Genomic DNA, 20,967 nt, shown 5'->3' with positions numbered 1-20,967 from the left:
CAATGTGTCAACAGACACCGGAAAACAGCTGCTGTTTGATGCGCTCCTCCGTCTTCAGCGCCTCCTTGACCCCTCCGTCATCTCTCTGACACACATCTGTCCATCTCTCCGACTTCTCTTGCTCAGACAGAAGGATGTTATCAATGTCTGTTTCCTCCTCCTCCACAGAAGCCCTGCTCCCTGAAAGGTAGTAGAAGCCCCTTTGATGCCGTGCATCCTCTTCCAGCTCCTCTCTCGCTCCTTCGCTCCAGTCGCTGCCCCTGCTCTTCCTCCCCTCGGCCTCTTCTTCCTCCTCCTCCTCCTCTTTTGTGTTCCTTCTCAACCTATCCATCTCTGTCTCCATCAGTGGGGACATGTTCTCTCTCTCCTCTTGTGTTTCTCCAGGAGATTTTTTCTTTGCCTTGCTGCGACCCCTGAGGTTTAGCATCTGAAAACAAATAGATGGGCGTGAGACAGTTTTGCACTGAGTGCCGTGTCTTTTTCTTTCCATCTCTTCAGACACCTGCCAAACCACAACAAAGCCTCTTTCGTTGATGCCTCTTTCCTGTACAGTGTACGGTCGACTCTTTGCCTATTATTAGACTTTTCCTGAGCGGTTTCAAATGTGCTGTACATCCCATATTTAGTAACAACTTTTTAATGTCACCTTCTGTGACATGCAGCTCATATCCTAAAGGCACAACAGACACAAGTGACAGATGTGCTGCAAAGATGGAAGACAAAGGGGAACAAACCTTGAAGTCTTTTCTCTTGCGCTGCAAAACGGGTCTCTGAAGGAAGAGGATTTGCTTGGTCGACAAACTCCCGTCACTGCAGAAAGAAGAGAGCAGCACTTTTACTACTGTCACCTATTATGTTATAATCTGAGGCGCTCGCATGTCGCTACTTGTATTGAAATCAAGTGTCTGTTCGCCGCGGTTGGTAAAGTGACAGGTTACAAGACAACAGCGCATCAGCGACTGTGTTTTTGTTTGCAGCTCCGTCGGATTTCAAAAGCGGTTTCATGTAGGGATGAGCATATGATGGTGATTTGTCAGATCTCGAACCATCTGTCCTGTTTTTTTTGTTTGTTTTTTAAAGATACGCTGTCAGGCCTAATCCCAAAAAGAATGAAAGTGTTTAAGACCAAAGAATAATGACTCTAAAAATCAACAAAGCAGCACGTAGGTGATGTTATTCAAAGTGATGCAATATGAAGGGAAAGCAGAGGACAGGTGAGTTTATGGTTATAACAGTACCTGTTTGTCTTGACAATGGGTGTGGGTAACACACACATCAGCCTCCATCCGTAAGGAGCCAGAGATTGGAGCAAGGGGATGTAGTCCGTCTTCACCGCGACACCCTGGACATGACACAGAAACTCACTCAGACAAATACAGTGCAAACGCACACGAGAGAAGAAAAAGGAAAGCACAGTCCCCGTGCAGGTGGGCAAACTTAAGCTCAGCCCCAAGCACATACTTTCCCTTCATCTCAACTCTTATGTAATGTTTGCCAGGAACGAGCGAGGAACAAGACACAAAGGATTTCTCAAAGTGCACATCTTCACCAGAGTATTAAAAACTCAAAAGACCCACATCGACAACGGTCCACTGCTCAACCACGATGGCATCGTAGGAGGCGTTTGTGGTCTCCTCTGCAGAGCTCTGGAAGATGAACACACTATCCACAGATGAAACCCCATTGTCTGGAGGAGTGGGACAAATTAGAGACAGAGTCAGATATACAGAGGAGGATGTATGCGAGTCAGACAGGAGTTACAAGCTCATCTCCACTCTCCAATCTCTCACTATTGATCCCCTGTTACCTTCTGCTAAAGCCGACTTATTGCACGGGTGACTGAACAGTGACTTATAGTATAAGCCGTGGATTTATGGCACATCAGTCCATGCATATCATCCATTACCCAGTAGCCGAGCAGCGGTTTCCTCTTGCCAAGAACTAGTGGAACCAGTGAAAGGTGAGGCGGTGCGATGAAATAGATACTTTAAAGCCACAATAATCAATATGTTTATATTAATATATCAAATAACTATGTGAAAGCGGTGATACTGGTCACCAATCTCATATTACAGAATATGTTAGCTTCTTTCAGGCCTTTGACTTTACTGCTTTGGTTCAATCTTCCTGATCTCATCAACCGTGTGTCCAGCCGCAGCAGTTAGCTGTTTCCAGGAAAACCAATCATGAGTTTTTCTGGGAGGATGCAAGAATTAATTTAGCTGCGCCGCTGGATCTGACTTCACACTCATGCTGCCTACATTAAAGTTGTACACTTCATGGTACATTTGCCACCTTTTTATGATTTATCAGGCTCTAAATGTAGGACTAAAATCACATCATCAGCAGTAGTTCACTGCTATGGCCATGAAACACACCGTTATCATCTCCAAGGTGGAAAAACCCGTCGACGAGGTGCGCACCGCTGGTGAAATGCTGAGTCATGTGGTCGAGCCAGTGTGTGTCAACGTCCGTGACTAGCCCGGCTTCCTTCTGTATTAACAGTGGCACCCTGAGTGAGTAGAACCTCATAGAAGTGTTCAGCTCCCCTGTGTGGTTGTACAAGGCAAAGAGTTGCATCCCTGAAGGCACACAAACAAACAAATCCACAAATAAGACACGGAATAGAACTTTATTTCAACATTATGATGACTTGGCCAGTGACCCCGCGTACAAACCGATTACTTACCGCCTTGCGCTGGTGGTGAAGTTGCATTCTTATCCTTCTCTGAACTCTTGAGCCGGATATGGTTGTTGTTGTGCGTCGTCAATCTGCTCTGCCCATCTGTGGAGCTGGACTTTCTTTTGTGGTTTCCGTCCAGCTCAGGAGAGCTGGGCCAGCTGTCGGAGCTTGAACTTTGTCCTTCTATCTGGTTGGAAAAATTCAAATGTTTCTCTGTGGAGTCGTTGAGGTCTGGTAGATGGTCCTTTTTCTGTCTGTTGATACCAGCAGCTTCTGGAGAGCTGGGACGCCGCTGGTTCCCTTGGGCGTCTGTTGGGTTTTGATTTGAACACCACTGAACTGTGTCTACACTGGGCTTGCTGTGATTTTGAAGTTGGTTTCTTGATTCTAGTGACTCTTTGAGGCTGATCTGCAAGGTCTGGATTTGCTCATTGGACCCTTCTCGATAAAGCTCTAAACTCTGTATGGGTTTCAGCGGGCTGAAGTCTGGTTCTTTTGGGTCGTCGTCCGGTGTGTTATTTTCTACACCTTCAAGATCGAACTCCTGAGGTTCAAAGTGATGATGGTCAGGTTCGGTGTCATTATGATGTGGCTCTGTAGGGTCGGTTGGGCTGTTGTTGGCGCTGAAGGGGTGTCGCCGTATGGGTGAAGGGCTTGAATGTAAGGAGGATAGCTCTTCAGGATCCCAGTGCCCCGAGTAGCAGGGTCCTCCACCCGGCTGCTGGAGAAAGCCCACGAACATCACTCCTTGCTCCGCTACGTCCTGGATCTGTAGGTGTAACACAGACAATAAACTCTATTCAAAAAGGTTGGATTGACACATTAATATAAAAAGGATGTCATTCACAGCAGCACAAATAAATTTGCACAGTCTATGTATAGTCAGACAAACGAAGCCTCATTTACACACAAACAAAAGGCTGACGTACGCAGAGTAGATATTCTGCAAAATAACAACCTACCTAATCATCTGCAAAGATCAAATATTCAAATGACAAAAGGACCTCATTATCTCAACGCATCCGTGTGTGTACGAGTGTGCCGCTCCCTCCCATGGAGCTCTGGCGGTTAATTGTCAGTTGATATTTGGGATGACAGTTTGAGACAGGCTCAACGGGAGAGAAATCAGATTGCAAACTACCTCCAAACAATAATGAGACGCATCTTCCCCCATTACCCCACTACTTTTGATACTTCACTCATCCACACACACACACACACACACACACACACACACACATCACATATATTAACAGTCTCTCTATTACCATCCAACACACTCGCAATTACACAAAGTCACGGCGCTTTATCTGATGAGTGTGTTCAGAGACAGATTGAGAGTGGGTGGGATAGCGAGTGCTGGACAAATAGAAGTATAGAATTTCAAAACTGGACACACACACACACACAAAACCAGGCTGTCACTCTGTCTGTCGGTACCGCTCCTGGGTTCTTATCTCGAACTCTCTCTGGCAGCTTGTGATCTGATTGGTTATTCATATCACGCTGCCGAAGCCTATCACATTATATTCAGTGATGTGCATTTCCATCCAATCAGGTTTCCCTTTGTGCTCCATGTGTGTTCAGATGCAAATCTATTCAATAGAGCACATTTTCATTTCCCATTGTGGGACTGTTGCAGAATTCATGAGCACAGAGACTAAAAGTGAGTTTTACAGCTGATAAATGCCAGTGATGACGCTGTAGTTGGCAGGGTATTTTAGGGTCAAGTCTCATTATAGTTTACCATAACTTCTGTGACCTTCCATCCATTATATCCCTCCTCCTTCTGTTTCCTAGTTACGGGTTAGTGCGCAGTGGCACAGGAGCTGCAACTAGTGGGGATTCAGTGTGTTTTTCTCATTTATTTCCTCCCCCACCTATTTTTTCTTAGAGGAAGGGTTACCATATGGCAAATACAGGCAATTAAAGGCAGTTGCCTGTAGCCCTTTAAGCCCTGTAATGTTCCCTTCACTGTCACACCAGTGTTGCATCAACATGGGAGGCACACACGAAAACAAGTGTGGAGACTGAGCAGCAGGGAGGGTATATATATATATATATTTTTTTTTTATTTTTATTTTAAAACTTGTAGTCTTCAACACCAACTGACACCAACTTTGTTTTTAGTACCACAGACTGCAATCCCTTGCCTCATGCTACCTTAGAAAACTAACAAAAAGAGCAGTAGTATCAGAGCTGCATCCCTTTTACTCTCACTCAAATAGTGTAGATGATAAGTGTAGATTTTAAATGTCTGTTTCCTTCATTGTAGCTGCATGTTTTCACGCAAAGGTCTTTCCTCAAAGCTATTAGCAATATTAAGCCCTCTACCCTTACCATTACAGACATAGTGCACACAGATTAGGCTGCTGGGGGACATCTAGGATACACTGAGCTCCTCTCCCCTATTCTCTCTCTCCTTCTGGATGAATGCATGTCTCTTCAATGCCCATTACTAACTATATTTCTTCCCGGGAGCTTCTGTGCTTTCTCGCCTCAAGTTTCCATGGATCGTGGCTGTGTCTGGAGCCGGTCTTGCCTCCTGCCTCCTGCCTCCTGCATCCCTGCTGATGCCCCTCCTCTATATCACCTGCTGACATGGATCGTGGTCCATGCCTACTACTCATTATATGAATAATTTCTGTCATATTCATTGAATGTGCTGTAACTCTGTTAGGTTGTTCACTCTGGTCACATGACATATTTTGCTTCTGTCCATCCGGGGAGAAGGATCCTCCTCTGTTGCTCTCCTGAAGGTTTCTTCCTTTTTTCCCCATGAAAGGGTTTTCTGTTTTTTTGGGGGTGTTTTTCCTGATCCGATGTGAGGTGCTGGGACAGGGATGCCGTATGTGTACAGATTGTAAACCTCTCCGAGGCAAATTTTTGATTTGTGAGTTGGGGCTATATCAAATAAACTGAATTGAAAGATCCTATTTGAACTACCCTGGTAATTGCATTTTGTTTAAGTATATTTTATCCCCCAGACATATTGTGTAGTTTGATTGATTGTAAAATACTGAACTCACCCTCTTGACATAGCTCTGGATCACCTCTGGGTCAGCAGCCTGATGACCTGCCACGCACACGTCTGTCTCCAGACGATGTCTTGCCCACTTCAGTTGGCTTTTCTCTGAACTGTAGGGTGAGAAATGAAAGTACTTGAAAACATATTCAGTATAAAGCATCCATCATATGCCAATTAGTTCAGTTCAATTCTGCTCCTAACCAGAAAATGTCAAATGTGATCATATAGTTCCATTACGTTTCCTTTGGGTTTGTTTCTTGTCCATTATCACCGGAGCAGTTCCATCACCCAGTAACATTACAGTCTAAATGAGATTCTGGCAGACGTGCTCATGTTCACGAGCACTCATTGACCCAGAATGATCACAGCAGAAACATAATGTCAATTCTGGTACAGTCTGAATTTTCCATTTAAGGGAAGCACACATTCACCACCATCACAATAGACTTATTAGAAAGAGAGAGGGACTGAATTTCCTTTTGCTCCCACTGCGAAACACCATCATAAAAGGAGTATTCAGATACGCCTCTTCAGATTTGGATTGAGGTCAGTGGGAAGGCCGTGGTAATATCGTGTGCTCTGAGGCGTGAGTGACATTCTCAGCTAGATTTGAAACAGTAGATCTGTCAGATTTGGTTTCTTTCATTTTTAGGGTTTTTGATTAAAGGGGATGGCAGAGATGGGGAGATAAAAGGCGGAGTTAAAGGGGACGGAGGGGGGTGAGGAGGACAAAAGAAAAGGGGGGACGGCCATCACTGAAGAAAGCAGATGAAAGGATGGAGAGATGGTTTCTCTCTTTCAGCGTACCGTTCCCCTCTGGCGAGCGCTGATGATGCAATCAACCGTCTCCACGGTGACAGGTGCCAGGAAGCAGCAGGACCACTGGCAGGAGGGGCATCAAAGGAGCAGCCCCGGCACCTGCCTGTGCACTAGAGTGTGTGTGTGTCGCTGTTTGTGTGTGAGTGAGTGTGTGTACTATAAGATACTCCTTGAATTCACATTACAAAGAGTACACTGAACACAAGAGGATGCCCCAAAACTGTAAGCTAAGCAAAGTAATTCCTTTAATTGAAGAGTGTGTATAGAGTGATGTGTATAGAAGGTTACATATGTGACCATAGTTTGTCTGAGTAAAAAGAGACTGATTCACAGGGGTCCCCATCTCTATACAATACAAACATTTCTTCATCAACATTTCTTCCTAAAGTTTAGTAAGATGTTGGAAGGAGTGTGGATTATTTCATGTATTGTAAATCACTGACATATGGTGTGTAAAGTGCTACAAGGAATACAATACCCTAAGAGCTTTATGGTACTTTATTTCAAAATAAATTGCATTCGCAAGTATAAATATTTGATTCAAATACTATTAATAGCAAATAAAGATGCAGCTCTGTGAGGCTGGATTTGGCACAGTGTTGCTTCGAGCAAATGCTAACATGTGGATGTTTAGCAGGTATGTTTATCTTGTTCAGCCTGTTAGTTCAGCATGTTAGGATGCTAACATTTGCTCGCTGGAGATAAAAATAAAGTACAGTTGAGGTTGATGGAAACATCATTAGTAAGTATTGGGTCATAAACCAAATAATTGGACCAATTGAAATTATGGCCAGAATTTGGCGCTCACTGAATAGGGGTCACTGAAGTTATTACAATTCAACCTGAGGGGGGAATTAATGTTTGAACCAAATGTTAAGCCAATGAGGTATGTTGATTTATTTCACAGCATGAATGAAAACTTTGACCTGCTGGTAGTGCTAGATGAAAAGTCAGGCGATTACCAAAATCGCAGGATTTATCCACAGGGAAACATGAATGAGGAAATCCATCCCATAGTTATTGAGGTATTTCAGTTTGGATGCAGCTTTCATGGCTAAATGCTATTATGAGGAATTGGGAGGAAAAATAAGTATGAATGACGTGTAAAACAGACTTCCTGTTTCTTGAAAACATGACGTGTCCTGAGATAAAACCGGGCCAAAAATGGGAAGAATGTACATTGTTAAAGACCCAAATCAGAAAGGAGCTACAAGTTAATCTACCAGCTGGCTGTAGAACGTCTCTGCATGTAGAATATGGTTTCTTTCAATAACTTCCATGAAGAGATGCTGAGAATAAAGCTCAGCTGGCTTGCTGTACCAGAGCTGATATTAGGGAGGAATGCAAATAATGCTCTGCTCAAATATGACTGAATATTAGTTTTCACCAAAAAAATAACTGGGTTACAGAAGAGATACACTGCATGCGGTGTAGTCCGACATTATAGTATATTATCATGTATAGTCAAAAGGGAAAGAATTGGGACAGCAAGCTAAAGTTAGATTTTTTTTTGTGGCTGACTCATCTGCAATTAATTTTACATCAAGCGAAGGAGGTGAGGTGCAGAATTCTGCTCGTGGTAATGGGTCTCAGTTGGCTTCCATGTCAAAACAATGAAATTGCAAAAGGCTGCTACCTACTGTCTGAAACTGGATGCAAATTAATCATCTCATTTATTTTAATCAATCTGCAACATGCATCCTTAGAGTGAAAAGTGGTTTATTCTATAAAAAGGTGGCACGCTGGTGCCGGAGACCAGCATGTGTTTAATTTGTGTACCTTGGCGTCTCTCGGACCAGCACGGCCCGGTGCAGCTGGCGCTGGATGTGTGCGTGACTAGGGCCGCAGGGATGGACAAAAGGGTGGACGGCGACCAGGACGAAGCCCTGCGCGTAGAGTTCCCGGACCTGAACCGGCAGCTCTCTGACCGAGGAGAGACAGAGCACCGACGACACCGGCACTTCTGGAGGAAGGAGAACCGGTGAGAGGAGGGAGGGAGAGAAGAACAAAGACATGGGAAATGGTCAAGACATGGACATGACAGGTTGCAAAAGAGCCTGGGGGAAAGAAATAGTAGAGAGGAATTTAGCAGTGGAAAAAAGCTGGAACAAAGAGGAAAAGGGGAAGAAAGGACAAAGGGTGTGAAGAAACAAAGACAGAGCATGTTCCATTATGATAATTCCCCTTGAACAACAACACATGGCATCTTCACGCTAAATCTGAAACTAATTACACCAGAACTATTAGCCTCACTGTCACCAGCGGTCTAGGCTTTTTAGAAAACACACATGCGAAGAGATGCATACATATGCATGCTGGAAAGTGCGCTTTTGAACACACACTTATCCATATCACAGACACAGACTAAACGCATTTCCACTTGCACTAACAGGCAGTTGAATACACTCACAAATGCACACACACACACATACTGTACATCAAACGGTTGTAAAGACAATGCTATCACATTGCCTGCTTGGCTGTGTGGCATTAGCAGCAATCGCTAACATAGAGCCGGTTCCCTTATTACCAAACACAATTGGAGAAAACCTTTACTTCAGTGGAAAATGGTTAGAGGAGCTTATCGTATGGGAGAAAACTGTCACGGTAAATCCACAAGGGACAGCGCAATGTTTGCGTGAACCGCCCTCTCAGGGGTCGGTGCATTGTGGTAAAGCTCCTGCTCTGTGTAGGGGAACACGTGCATGTATGGCTGTGTGTATCTGTATCACTGAGTGAAGCCAGGTGTGTGCGAGAGAGAGAGAGAGAGAGAGAGAGAGAGAGAGAGAGAGAGACAGAGAGAGAGCGTGGAAAATGAGATGAGAGAAGTGAAGAAAAGGGAGACACAGAAAGCGAGAGGCAGTTAGCAGAGGGGGGGGAGAGAGAGAGAGAGAGAGAGAGAGAGAGAGAGAGAGAGAGAGATGAGGCTGTCTGTTTGTGCCTGAATGCTTGTCATCCTCTCCCATTCAATCTCATTTGCATGGGTCTGGAGAAGAGAAAATAACCTGAATAAATTAACTAGACCCACAAACACACAAACACACACACACACAGGAGAAAAAAAGATGTGCAAGCCATCTCATTTTCAATTTGTTCTCCATCATCTAGCGTGTTCACACACACACACACACACACACACACACACACACATATATATGAGAGGCTGGCCAGCATGCAAGGGACACAAGCACATGAACACACATCTCTTAAACAATGGAAAAAAAATACAAAATAAACTCCCTGAGAAAATCCGACCATCACATCATCTTGGCATAACTGCTTGGAACCAGGAGAGACTTTCATCAAGCAAACACTTAAACGGGTGTCTGTGGGGACTTATCAAAAGCAGTACACTGATGATAATAATAATAATAATAATAACAGCTGGAGACAGGGGTGGGGTGGATAACAACGATCCTGTCACCGTAAACAGTCATTAGCTGTCATTAGCTGTGCACGGCTGGCACTCATCCACCGACAAGACGCAGGCAAAGCATCGCAGCTAATTCAGGCGAGGCATACAGAAGTTATTAGGGTGTTATGCAGCGCTTTGGGTTGGGAAGCAACTTCATTTATACTGTCTGCCACAGTGGGACTTAAAGGGAGGCTGCAATTCCGCCTCAGAATGGGAAAATGGGAACGGCTCAGGGGAGAAAAGCCGGGTGGAGGTTTATAGTGCCAGCTAGTGAGGTGAGGGGTGTTATGTGCAGAATGCATGTAACTGTGAGGCTTGGAAAAGTTAAGAAGAAGTGGAAGTTGCCTACATGTGTGGGTGAGAGAGAGCAGACATGACTAGGAACACATTTGCATTCCTACATGCATGTTTAAAACGGCAGATACAAACACCCAAGGGTGCATTGTTTCACGGACACTAGGCGATGCCGAGCGGCTGTCAGGCCGTTGATCCCCGCTCTGCTATTTCCGTCTCCACCCGGAGCTTTGAACACATCACAGCCGCCGTGTGTTGCGAGCGACGCCTCACTGCTTGACCCTGGATTTCACCAGCTGCATTCTGGGTGTGAGCGTCATCCCCTTACTGTAGCTGGTTGAAAGGACTTCTTATTAATTCCTTGCACAAAATCCCAGAATGTCTGACTTTAAAGCATATTCTGCGGTGTATGTGTGCCCCAGTATCTCAGTGTATGGGCCATCTTTCTTTTCGCCTGAGAACGAGAAAGAAAGATTTTGCACTAAGCCTGCTAGGTGATGCATGGGGATTACTCACAGCCACCCCAGAGGCTTATCCCTATGCTTGCTGGAGGTTCACGTTTATTTAAATAGCCTTTTAATGACTTGCAGAGTTTTTAGGGGAGGATATGTGCCAAAACAGTGACTATAAAATAATCAGCTTCCTGGACCCAAGAGCTCCCCACTGCTTTTGGGAATGCACCCGTGGGCTATGAGAGAGTTGTTGGTCAGCATCTGAGCTTCGTCAAATGGGGTCTGATCAGAAGGCCCGCTTCACAGGAAATGTCTGACAAGACTGGCTTGCAAGTACAGGGGAAGCAGGAGAAGACAGCGTGGCACTTCAGGCGCGATACAGTGCCACGGACGTGTGACGCTGCGAATCTCTCTGCCATCTTTGCCTTTCTCTCAAACCAATAACACTGAAACTGCGTGTAGGAATTATCAAGAAAAATGGTTTAAAGTCAGATCAACAGCTTCAACAATCTTTCAGGAAAAAAATGAGTATGCCTGGAAAAGTGTGTCAGGCAGCAAAGATCTCGCAAACTGATGGATTTGTGCTTCGCCTGCTCTCTGAGCCAAATACTTCAGACAGATTCCGAGAGAATCTGTCTGAAGATTAACCACATAAAGCGGAGGGAATGTAAATCAGTCTCTGTCAACAGAGGAGCTATCCATCATAGCATTCAGGTGTTGACACACATAAACACAGACATACTGTGTACCTCCAGTCACAATAACCTTGCCCACAGGTATACAGTAGCAAAAAAAGCCACACAAACACACATGCCCACACACACTGCTGAGCATTAGGCACATGTTGTAAGTTTTAATGAGCCGAGTGGGTCTCCGCCTCTGCAGGGCGGCAGAAAGTCATCAGCAGCGTTCATCTCCTCGCTGTCTGCTGCAGAGACCAGCGTTAGTCACGCAGCATCACACCTAACTTACTTCCTCACACATCCTCAAGATTCCTGACTCCCGCTCGCTCGTTCTCACACCTCCTTGCTCTTGAGACACTCCGCTTGCCTCCTCGCTCCAGACCTGACTAACACTCGCTGGTATCTCTGGTTTTCATGCACCGTTCGTTTCTTTCACCTTCTGTTCTCTGTCACAACTCCTTGACTTTATTCTCCCTCCCTTAAACTTTTCCCGACCTCTTTTCCGGCATGCTATCTGCCTTCTCCATCTCTTCTGCTCATTATCGGAGCACAGCTTTGGCACAAAGGAGGGTTAAAATGTCACACCTGGCTGTCACATTTCTCTACATTCATGTCACGGTATCCAATCAGTTTTAAAATGGGGCTGATGAAGATCATGGAACTTACTGTAAAGGTGGCAAGGTGCAGCAGATTGGTGGTTAGAGTCTAATTATTCAATTCTGTAGAAAAAGACATTAGTTTGGAGCTTAAAAACAAATAAATGGTCCATGTGTGAAGCAAAGGCCAAATGCCAGAAACCACGAACATATTTTTTCTCATCTTGCCCGTTCTCACCACAGTGTTGCTCTGACCCAGAGTGAACAAGTTGGGCTTATTCACACGGAAATATTTTTCAACTAAAGCACTAACTGCAGTTAGAGCAACACTCATAAAACAAAGGCTGCCTCTTTATTAACAGCAACACTGTTTCTGGTGAGTTTCATCACTCGCCAGTCAAAGGTCACATGGTTACAAACCACACTGTACTCCTTCCTCTTCATTCTCACCACTAAGCTCCTCTCCCTGAGAACACAACTGAGTTTAATAAACAGCCACCTAGTATCACGGGCACCGGGAAAAATATATTTGTTTTTCATTACTGTGTAGGAGTCGTCAAGTCACGCTGGCAGGGAAATAATATCACTAATGGAAGCCAAATTGAATTAAAGCATGGATTTGACCGTGGGTTTCCTCAATGTCATGGACTGACATACAGATTCCTCTATCTGCCTCCTACACACACGCACACACACACACACACACACACAAATAAATAAATCCCTTTGCTGGGAATGAGGTCTCTCAATCTCCACAAACAATCAGATAATCCTTCAGGAATCCTTCACTTCTCTTGGTCTCTCGATCACAAATGGAGAGGGAGGAAGGGAGGGAGAGAGAGACAGAGACAGGCATACACCCACCCACTCACAGACACACACACATACATACATACATACATACATACATACACACACACAATCAATTCACAGTAGCTGTGTTTATCCTAAAATAGAGTATACCCATCTTAAGCAGCTCAGGTGGCGTCAGTGAGTTTTACCATATAAATGACCTGCCTGTCGGTTGAAAGATAACACTAACTCTGTTGACTAAGAGCTATAAAGTGTTTTTATGTGATCATGAATGAGCCTCAGTCGCTGTGTGTGTGTGCGTGTGGTCTTTCTCTATCTACAGTACGTGTGTGCCGCTGCTGCCCATGCGATTAGACAATTTATCTGCTCCTGCCTTTAGCAGAGAGAAAGACGAGCAATCCTCATGTCTATTGTCTGTTTTGGTCACCAGCACCATTCCGAGTTGCCAGATCTCTCTCAGCCAACACTACAGCCTAACCAATTTGCCAAACATAATAGGGCTGGCTGAAAATGAAGCCGACTGGCAAACAGACCATTGCCACTTGGCTGTGGCATTCTGCCTGCTGTCTTCTGTTACAGTGTTGCATTTGGAAACGCCTCTAAAAAAAAAAAAAAGGACTTCAGTGAGCTACTCGTCGGGTGATGGAGAGCAAGAGCAGACTTGTAGCAACATTAAGCCATAAGGCAAAAGAGGTGATTTTTTTTATATCCGCTTTAACACTATCTGTTTCTCTTCCTCGGCTCTCTTTTCCCTCACTCCGTCAATCCCTTCTATCTCTTCACAGTCCACACCAACACAATGGCAGAATTAGTATTTTTAGAAACCCGATGCCTCAAGAGGATTCTCATCAAACATTCTCAAGACGCCGCAAGCATGCACACACACACAAACAATCATACACTCCCATGATATTAGACACACTATTTTTTATATTCACAGAGACACACACAAGATTCAAAGTAACACACATCAGCTTTAGTGTGTCACTGTGCGAGGGAGAGGCAGGGGGAAGTTGGAGGGCATGGCTTGAGCGTGCACAATATAGCTGAATCTGAGATTTGGAGAACTCTTTGAACTCTCTGCAACAGGAGCCGCACAAAGACACAACTTCAGCTTGTAGGCCACTTTTCGCCCTCAAGATACTTACAGTATGAAAAATATACACACACACACACACACACACACACACACACACACACACACACGGAGTTGCTGACCTAAACGTTTCATTTTAACTGCTTAAAGTTGGAACAGCAACTGTGGCTATTTTATGAGTGGAACACACAAACGCTCAGAGCTCAGGATGGCGACGCAGCGCAGGGTTCAACAGAAAACAGGAGTTGACAACCACACTCATAAAAGAAAAAGGTGCTGCAGTAAAAACAATTCCTTTGAATTACGGCCAAATGTGAAGGCACATTCCTCGGAGGTTGTTTCCCCCTTCTAGAGTGGAACTGGGAAAACTGGGAATCAGATCTGCTGCGTCTAATGACAAGATTTGTTACTTTCATTTGTTTATGAAATCTCCCCCTCTATCTCACACTCATTCACTACAGAACATAATAAACACTCAGGAAGGTACTGTACTGTGACTGATTTCAGACACTAATGAATCATCATCATTTTGCCGTCTTCAGAGCACTGCATTGTGGGGATTATTTTGCATGAAATAGCATATAAGAGATGCTACAATATTTGTTTAATCGTTGAAATTTGTCAGGGCGGCTTTGGTTTGACTTTGCCAGGATCATCCGCGTTATCATCAATCATCTCAGACATAAAAGGAATATGTTAATAAGCCATAAAAGAATAGATGACCATAAATAAAACATTTATCTATCCCAGTTAAAGCTATAAAACAAATTGGTTCAAATGCAAGATCGTCATACTCATTTTTCGTGTCCATCATCTTTGACGGAGAGATGATACAAGAAGAAACAAAAAGCACATGACTATTTCAAATATGCAAGTGTGGGAGAAGTCAAGTCACATTAAGTTCACGTCTCACTGGGTTTCAAGAGCCCAGCCCAAAAAGGAAAAACGTTGCACATAACTAGGGAACTGTACCATTTTAAGTGTTCACAGGAGAACAGTTATGCAGAAACGACTGACATTACATGGGCAATCTTATTCATACCTTCTTTCCCCAACAGGAAATCCAGGAAGTGGTAGGTGTATGCCACGCCCACTTTAGTCTCTACCTGTGGCCGTCGAAGGGTGGAGTAGATATTGCCCGGGCTTCGCCTCTCTTCTGCCTTCCGCAACTTAGGAAGCCTACACCCCATATCTCTGTGAGAGAGGAGGAGAGGAAAAGAAGATTAGATATGAAAAGACAAAAACTGAGGAGGGTGCTCACAAAGACTCGAGTGGGAGACATGTAATTGATAGAGTTTCTAAATATACAGAACACATTAGCAATTCCAATAGAGTGCGTGTGAGTGTGAGTGTGTGTGATAATCACACACAAGTCTGAATGATATTGCTCACGTGCAAGCTCAAGCTGCGAGAAATAATGTGTTTATCTAACTCTCTCTCTCTCTCTCACACACACAGACACTCACACACACATACACACGCTCCAATAAACAGAAATATGAAAGTGTCATCCATTACCTGCTTGGTGGGCTGTGATACGGGCATCTCCTAATCAAATAGGGCTGATTGGGAGCGACATGTTTGATCGGAATGAATTAAAGCAGAAATGAGACTGATTTCCTGCCCTGTCAAGCAAAGCGACAGGAGACTAGATAGACGGGGAACGAAGAGGAGAGGAGCGACACTAAGCATGTTTTACTGCAAACACATTCATATGTTGATCCAAGGGTGGTCTTGAAGCCCACATAAATATATGTTGTCTATTGTAAGAGTTTTGCAGACCGTGTAAGGACCAGTAGATTGAAAACACAATTTGGAGGGAGCTTGAAAATTCCTTTTAAATCCCTCCCCCTGAATTTCAACTGGCAATTTACACCCACATATTTGAGTTGTATGAAAAGACAAACAAGTATGGTGGTTTTGGGTTGAAATGACAAATAGGTGGAGGGTAGAAGGAACAGGAGAGAGATGGGTAAAGGACAAGAGAAAAAAGGGGCGTATCCAAATATCGTCACACTAATCAGATGTGACAGCGCTCGGTACCCTCAAACCATCTCCACACTTGTGCTTAATATCCCCGTCTGCCACGGCTTGTAAGAGCCACACGGGGAGGTGCGCATCTGCGTGTCTGTTTGTGCGAGTGTGTGCGTGCATATGTCTTCCCCAGAGGCAGGTCTATATCTGCATCTCTGTATCTGTTTACGGAGCATGGAGAATGCCACAGTACTGTAACTCCCATTGGGCCAAGTGCACAGACATTAACTCGGCTAACGATCCTAACAGACAGACATTACGCCCGGGGTGTGTAAGTGCATGCGTCTTTGTGCGTGCGTATGTATGTGTGTGTGTGTGTGTGTGTGTGTGTGTGCACACACATTTGGTGACTTACAGCTTTGATTGCATGGTATACGTGCATTTCGAAAGGTTACAAAGGGCAGCATCTACGATACATTTTCATACCTCCCTCATCTGTCTCGAGACAGTACATTCTGTCTTTTTAAATTTTGCAAAGAACAAGCAATTAGGAGTCATTATTCTTTCAATACTGCATGCTCTTTCATAATGGGGACAAACGAGGAGAGACAGGGTGGTGACGCTTCCGGAGCAGGAGAGAGAGTTGCCGTGTATCTTAGATCATTCCTCCCACCAGCCTCCTCTCTCCTCTTGACCTGTCTGCTCTCTTCTTAAACTCTCACACCATTTGCTCTTCAATGTGTCATCACTCAATTCTCTGCTCTTGTATGACCCGTGGCTTAATCACCTCTTTGTCTTCGGCCTCTGCTCTGCTTCTGTCAGCCATCCTTGATTAGGACAGCTCCCTTCTTTCTACTGCTACAATGGCCTTGATTAGTCTGACAGTAATCTAGTCATTTCTTGTCACTCCCTTCTTCTTTTTTGGTCTCTCCAGTCAAATCCCAACCTTTCCTATTCCATTATCAGTTAATCCTGACTTTTACTTTCACCCTCATCTCCCCATTTTATTTCCTCAACATCTCCCCAGTCTTTCCCCTTCAATCCCTTGCCCGAACTGTACCGTCTTGATTCTTTCATTTAATTCATCACGATGTCCACTTCTGCCTTCCTCGATCCTCCCCGTCCTTACGTTAGAATGTTACATTGTATCCCTCCACACTTACTCCCAGCCCTTCAACCCTCTCCATCCTCCTCCCCGCTGTCTACCCAGTCCTTGTGTCTGGAGGCACAAATTCACAGTCAAACTGCTCCCCTGCCGAGCCTCTTAATTCCCATAAAACTATTACAATGTCTCCTGCAGACAGCCAGCCAGTCATGTAGGCTATGGGTTATGACTAAGTTGGTTCACGTCGATCCACTCCCAAACGTTTCCCCTCCAGGGCTGTGCTTTAATACGCTCTGTCTGCAAGAGGACAAGGTTGATGTGGAAATGTTGAGCGGGCTTAATCTCTGGCTGGTTAGAAAAAAAAGAGAGTCACAGGTGGAGCATAGTGGAGAAAAATGTGGTCAAAAGATGATAATGATGATGGCTATTTGATAATGGGCATGTGAAGAGCAGAATATGGGAAAGACAGGCGTGTCTGGAGAGCCATTTACATCATTCTATCAGTGAGTATTTCCGTCGCTCCACTTTCTCAGCCTTTGCTCTTATATTTTAATACACTTTCTACCCTACCCCAATGCAAATTATCTACATTTTCAAAACTGTCTTTATGCATAATGCAGTGCTAAAAAATCGTAACAATTTGGAATAACTCGCTTACTATTTCTGCTAGTGGCAGTTGGGTTTATTACTCTCAAATAAAACCTGATTGGTTCTGGTCCTGGTCTTGCCTCGCCTACAGCTTTACTGTTTTATCCAACATCTCACCATTCTTTTTATTGTACGCCGACGGTTCTGTTTCAAAACAAAAGGCCTCGCTTAAACCGCTGAACTCTGTTTGCTCGGTTTAGAAGCAGATCTCTGTAATTGGACACAACATAGAATAAAAAACCAAGGTGGTTGTAGTACCGGAGAGACTCCAGTGCCTTCAAGACTCAAGGCCTTTTTGCAACATATGAGGCCTTTTTCTCTACATGTTGACTTCAAACAGAATCTCTCACTTTCTCTGACACAAACACACAGACAGAAAAAAGGCCTTGACAGCAAAAACATCAAATTAACGGGGAGAGACGGGGAGAGAGCGAGAGACGCATGAAAGAAACGAGAGAGAATGGAGTGAAGAGGAAGATAGACAGGGAGAAGCAGAGGGCTTCTCATTAGAGAATCTCTTGTAACCGAGCGTTTTGAAATGACAGCGGATTTACGCGGAAGCATAATCCGTCTGCGCTATGCCACTGCTCTGCTACCTCCCGTGCCACTCGGGGGGTGGGGGGAGGGGAGGTGATGGGGCGGGGGTGTCTGCTTTCCAAGGGGCAGCATTCATCCGCTGCAGAGGGAGACCTAGACAGTCACAGGCTTGGGGGAAAGTACAAGTATAGGAGGCTTTAATTCACATGTGTAGTCTCTTCCGTCTGAAAACTCTCCACTGTCCTCACATCTACAATGTACTGTATATGATAAATACATATTTGAGCTCACTACTGTGCCGACTAGCCACAGGTAGCAACAGCTGCTATGATGAGAAACCAGCCAGCAATAATGACACGGATTCTAAATGCCCTAGAACCTCTCAATGTTTCTGTACTGCCAATCAGTATTTTCTGTGGTCACGGTTTGAGTGTGGTTATGCAATTTGAAGCATCTCATTGAGGACGGGCTCAGCAGACAAAACGCTACGCTGCTCTATGTATCCAAACCACAGCCTCCTATGAATTATGTTCTTAATAAATCTGCATGAGCATTAACAAAAAGGGGGGAATGCCAGAAGTGTGCCATTCAGCAAAATTGTACATGAGTGGAGGTCAGAGTAAATATGTGCACTTGCTTGTCTGATTTCCTAAAAAAAAAGAAAAGTGGTTTCAGTGGGCTTTTTTATGAGCCAGACCTTAACCAGTGTGGCTGCCACACACAGATGAGTTGAATAAGAGATTATATATATTGGATATACATACACATATGGATATACCAAAAGGCCCAGACTCTCTGGCATCATCGTTGACTGCAACTGCTGCATGCCACCAGAGAAAGAGTGTACGGTTTGGTTTGCTGCGTGTAACATAACCTCAGTGTGTTCACTTCCTCACCTGGTACACCAAACTGATTTGTAGCAAGCGTTAGCTGATAAAACTGTCTTTACTGGCTTACAGTCTCTTTTATTATAGGACTTTATGGGCATATTTGGAAGCCATCATTCTTACTGCTTGTGAGTACACTGTCTATGCAAAAGACATTTTTAAAGCCCATCAGCAGTTTGGCTCTGAATTATATCACTTTTTATAGTTGCGCGATTGTTTGACAGTGAAAAACACTATGCCAATGAAACCATTGCATTATTATTAATTCATCATTACTGCCTTATATTGGGAGTGTTTCACTGCGTTTCAAAATTGGAGGTGACAGACTGAGGCCTGGGGAGTGGGCTTCCCTCCCACTGGGTTTCTATAGGATGCGGTTTGGGGGCAAGAACAGAATGAGGAGAGGGAGAGGAGGAGGGGGGCGACAGACAGAACGAGCGAGGAAGACAGACGAAGAGCAGACTGGGAGCATGTCAAGTTGCCTGGAGGGAGGTGTGTTTCCCGCAAGCAACAAAGTAGTCACCTCAAACGGTGTTTTAATGAGGCTGCATGGGAGGATAAAAACTAATTATGACGTTGATGTATTGGTCGGTTGCGCAGCTCTTTGCACATCCTATTTTACTCTAAAAAGAACAGTTTATCAACAAAGGAAGACCGTTTGGACTGGGGCATCAATTTACTAAACCCTTAGGTGGGTTCTTAAGGTACTTGAATCCATCATTTAACATTTTAGACATTTAGTCTTCTAGGATATGGCCTGTATAATAAACTGGATGTCACTCACCGCTAATGAGTGCTTTTTAAAGTGCTTCCAAATAGATTCCAAGCTGTATGTTGAGCACCCACACATGACCATGTAACTAATTGATGCCCCTTGCATTTTGTGCGTGCAGCGCAGCTTGAAATTACATGTTTCTGGTTTCCCCCTCTTTGGTGCGTTCAGGCTCAGCCTCTCCCCGCACTCACACAGTCTCACAACAACACGTGGCTGCTCGGTGCTGCCCGTTCACGCCGGTAGTTTAGTGAACGGGAAATGATACATGGCAGGTCGCTTACGCACCAAACCTTCCTCGTTCTCACACACACACACACACACACACACACACACACACACACACACACACACACACACACACGCGCGCGCGCGCGCGCTCCATCCCCCTCTTCCATCTGCGCTCGACACATTTACTCCATCACGCATATCTTGAGTTCAGTGCAACCTGTGACAGCGAGCAGAGGGCTTATTCATTTCGTTCCGCCGCGAATAACAAATGGCACACAACATCACACAAATCAAACGACTGGCTGAACGTCTAAACCAGGAGGATTTCTCTCTGTCACAAGTGTTTTATTGTGAAAGGTTTCCTGAGACTTCTCTGTGACTCCTGACGATATGCAGTTAACTCTCATTTTAAGTTGTTTTTCTTCTCCCTAAAGCTGTGATATCTCACATTCCACATGTGAGGACACTCACATGGCCCAGTGAGAGATACGTTATATGGAAATATTACATTTAGTTCCAGTCACTCATTGGCAAACAGTCATAGATCAACAATATTATTTCTGTAAGTAAATGTGTAGATTATGTTTTTTCAAAGAGTTATACTCACCAATCAAGTCGTTTCCCGTTTGCGAGAAGTGTGTACCGGGCTGAAAGCTTCCTCACACTTGAGACTGTCGGTGTGCGTCCCTCCTCTCTTTAATGTCTTTACTGTCTGTCCCCGTCGAGGCTGCTGGAAAGAGACTCACATCAGGTCAGGTGCTGCGATCCAATGGGAACAAAACACGAATCCTCCATTTAGAAACTACAGCTGACTGCTGCTGCTCTCACGGGCTCATGATACACACTCCGTCCTACCTCTCTGTCACCAGCGTGTGTGAGGAGGAGGAGGAGGAGGAGAGGGAACTAGAGGGCGCTTCACACTCATCCTCTCTCC

At 44.7% G+C, this 20,967-nt stretch overlaps 1 protein-coding gene across 1 annotated transcript; it reads right to left on the bottom strand.

Moving 5' to 3' along the window:
* Window positions 1–7: 7 nt before the first annotated feature.
* rftn1a (raftlin, lipid raft linker 1a) lies at window positions 8–20,656 on the bottom strand (the record flags this gene model as incomplete). The annotated part of the gene is made up of 11 exons (XM_079231790.1): window positions 20,641–20,656; window positions 14,922–15,073; window positions 8,310–8,493; window positions 5,713–5,821; window positions 3,212–3,452; window positions 2,690–2,992; window positions 2,379–2,582; window positions 1,578–1,687; window positions 1,239–1,342; window positions 735–810; window positions 8–427 (listed from the first exon to the last, which is right to left on the bottom strand). The coding sequence occupies exons 2-11, from the start codon at window positions 15,067–15,069 to the stop codon at window positions 8–10; spliced, it is 1,899 nt and encodes a 632-aa protein (XP_079087916.1). The 5' UTR covers window positions 15,070–15,073; window positions 20,641–20,656.
* Between the last annotated feature and the right edge of the window lie 311 nt (window positions 20,657–20,967).

Source organism: Taurulus bubalis, assembly GCF_910589615.1.
Source record: "Taurulus bubalis genome assembly, chromosome: 16".
NCBI classification, from domain to species: domain Eukaryota; kingdom Metazoa; phylum Chordata; class Actinopteri; order Perciformes; family Cottidae; genus Taurulus; species Taurulus bubalis.
This window is presented reverse-complemented; position numbering and strand designations above follow the sequence as displayed.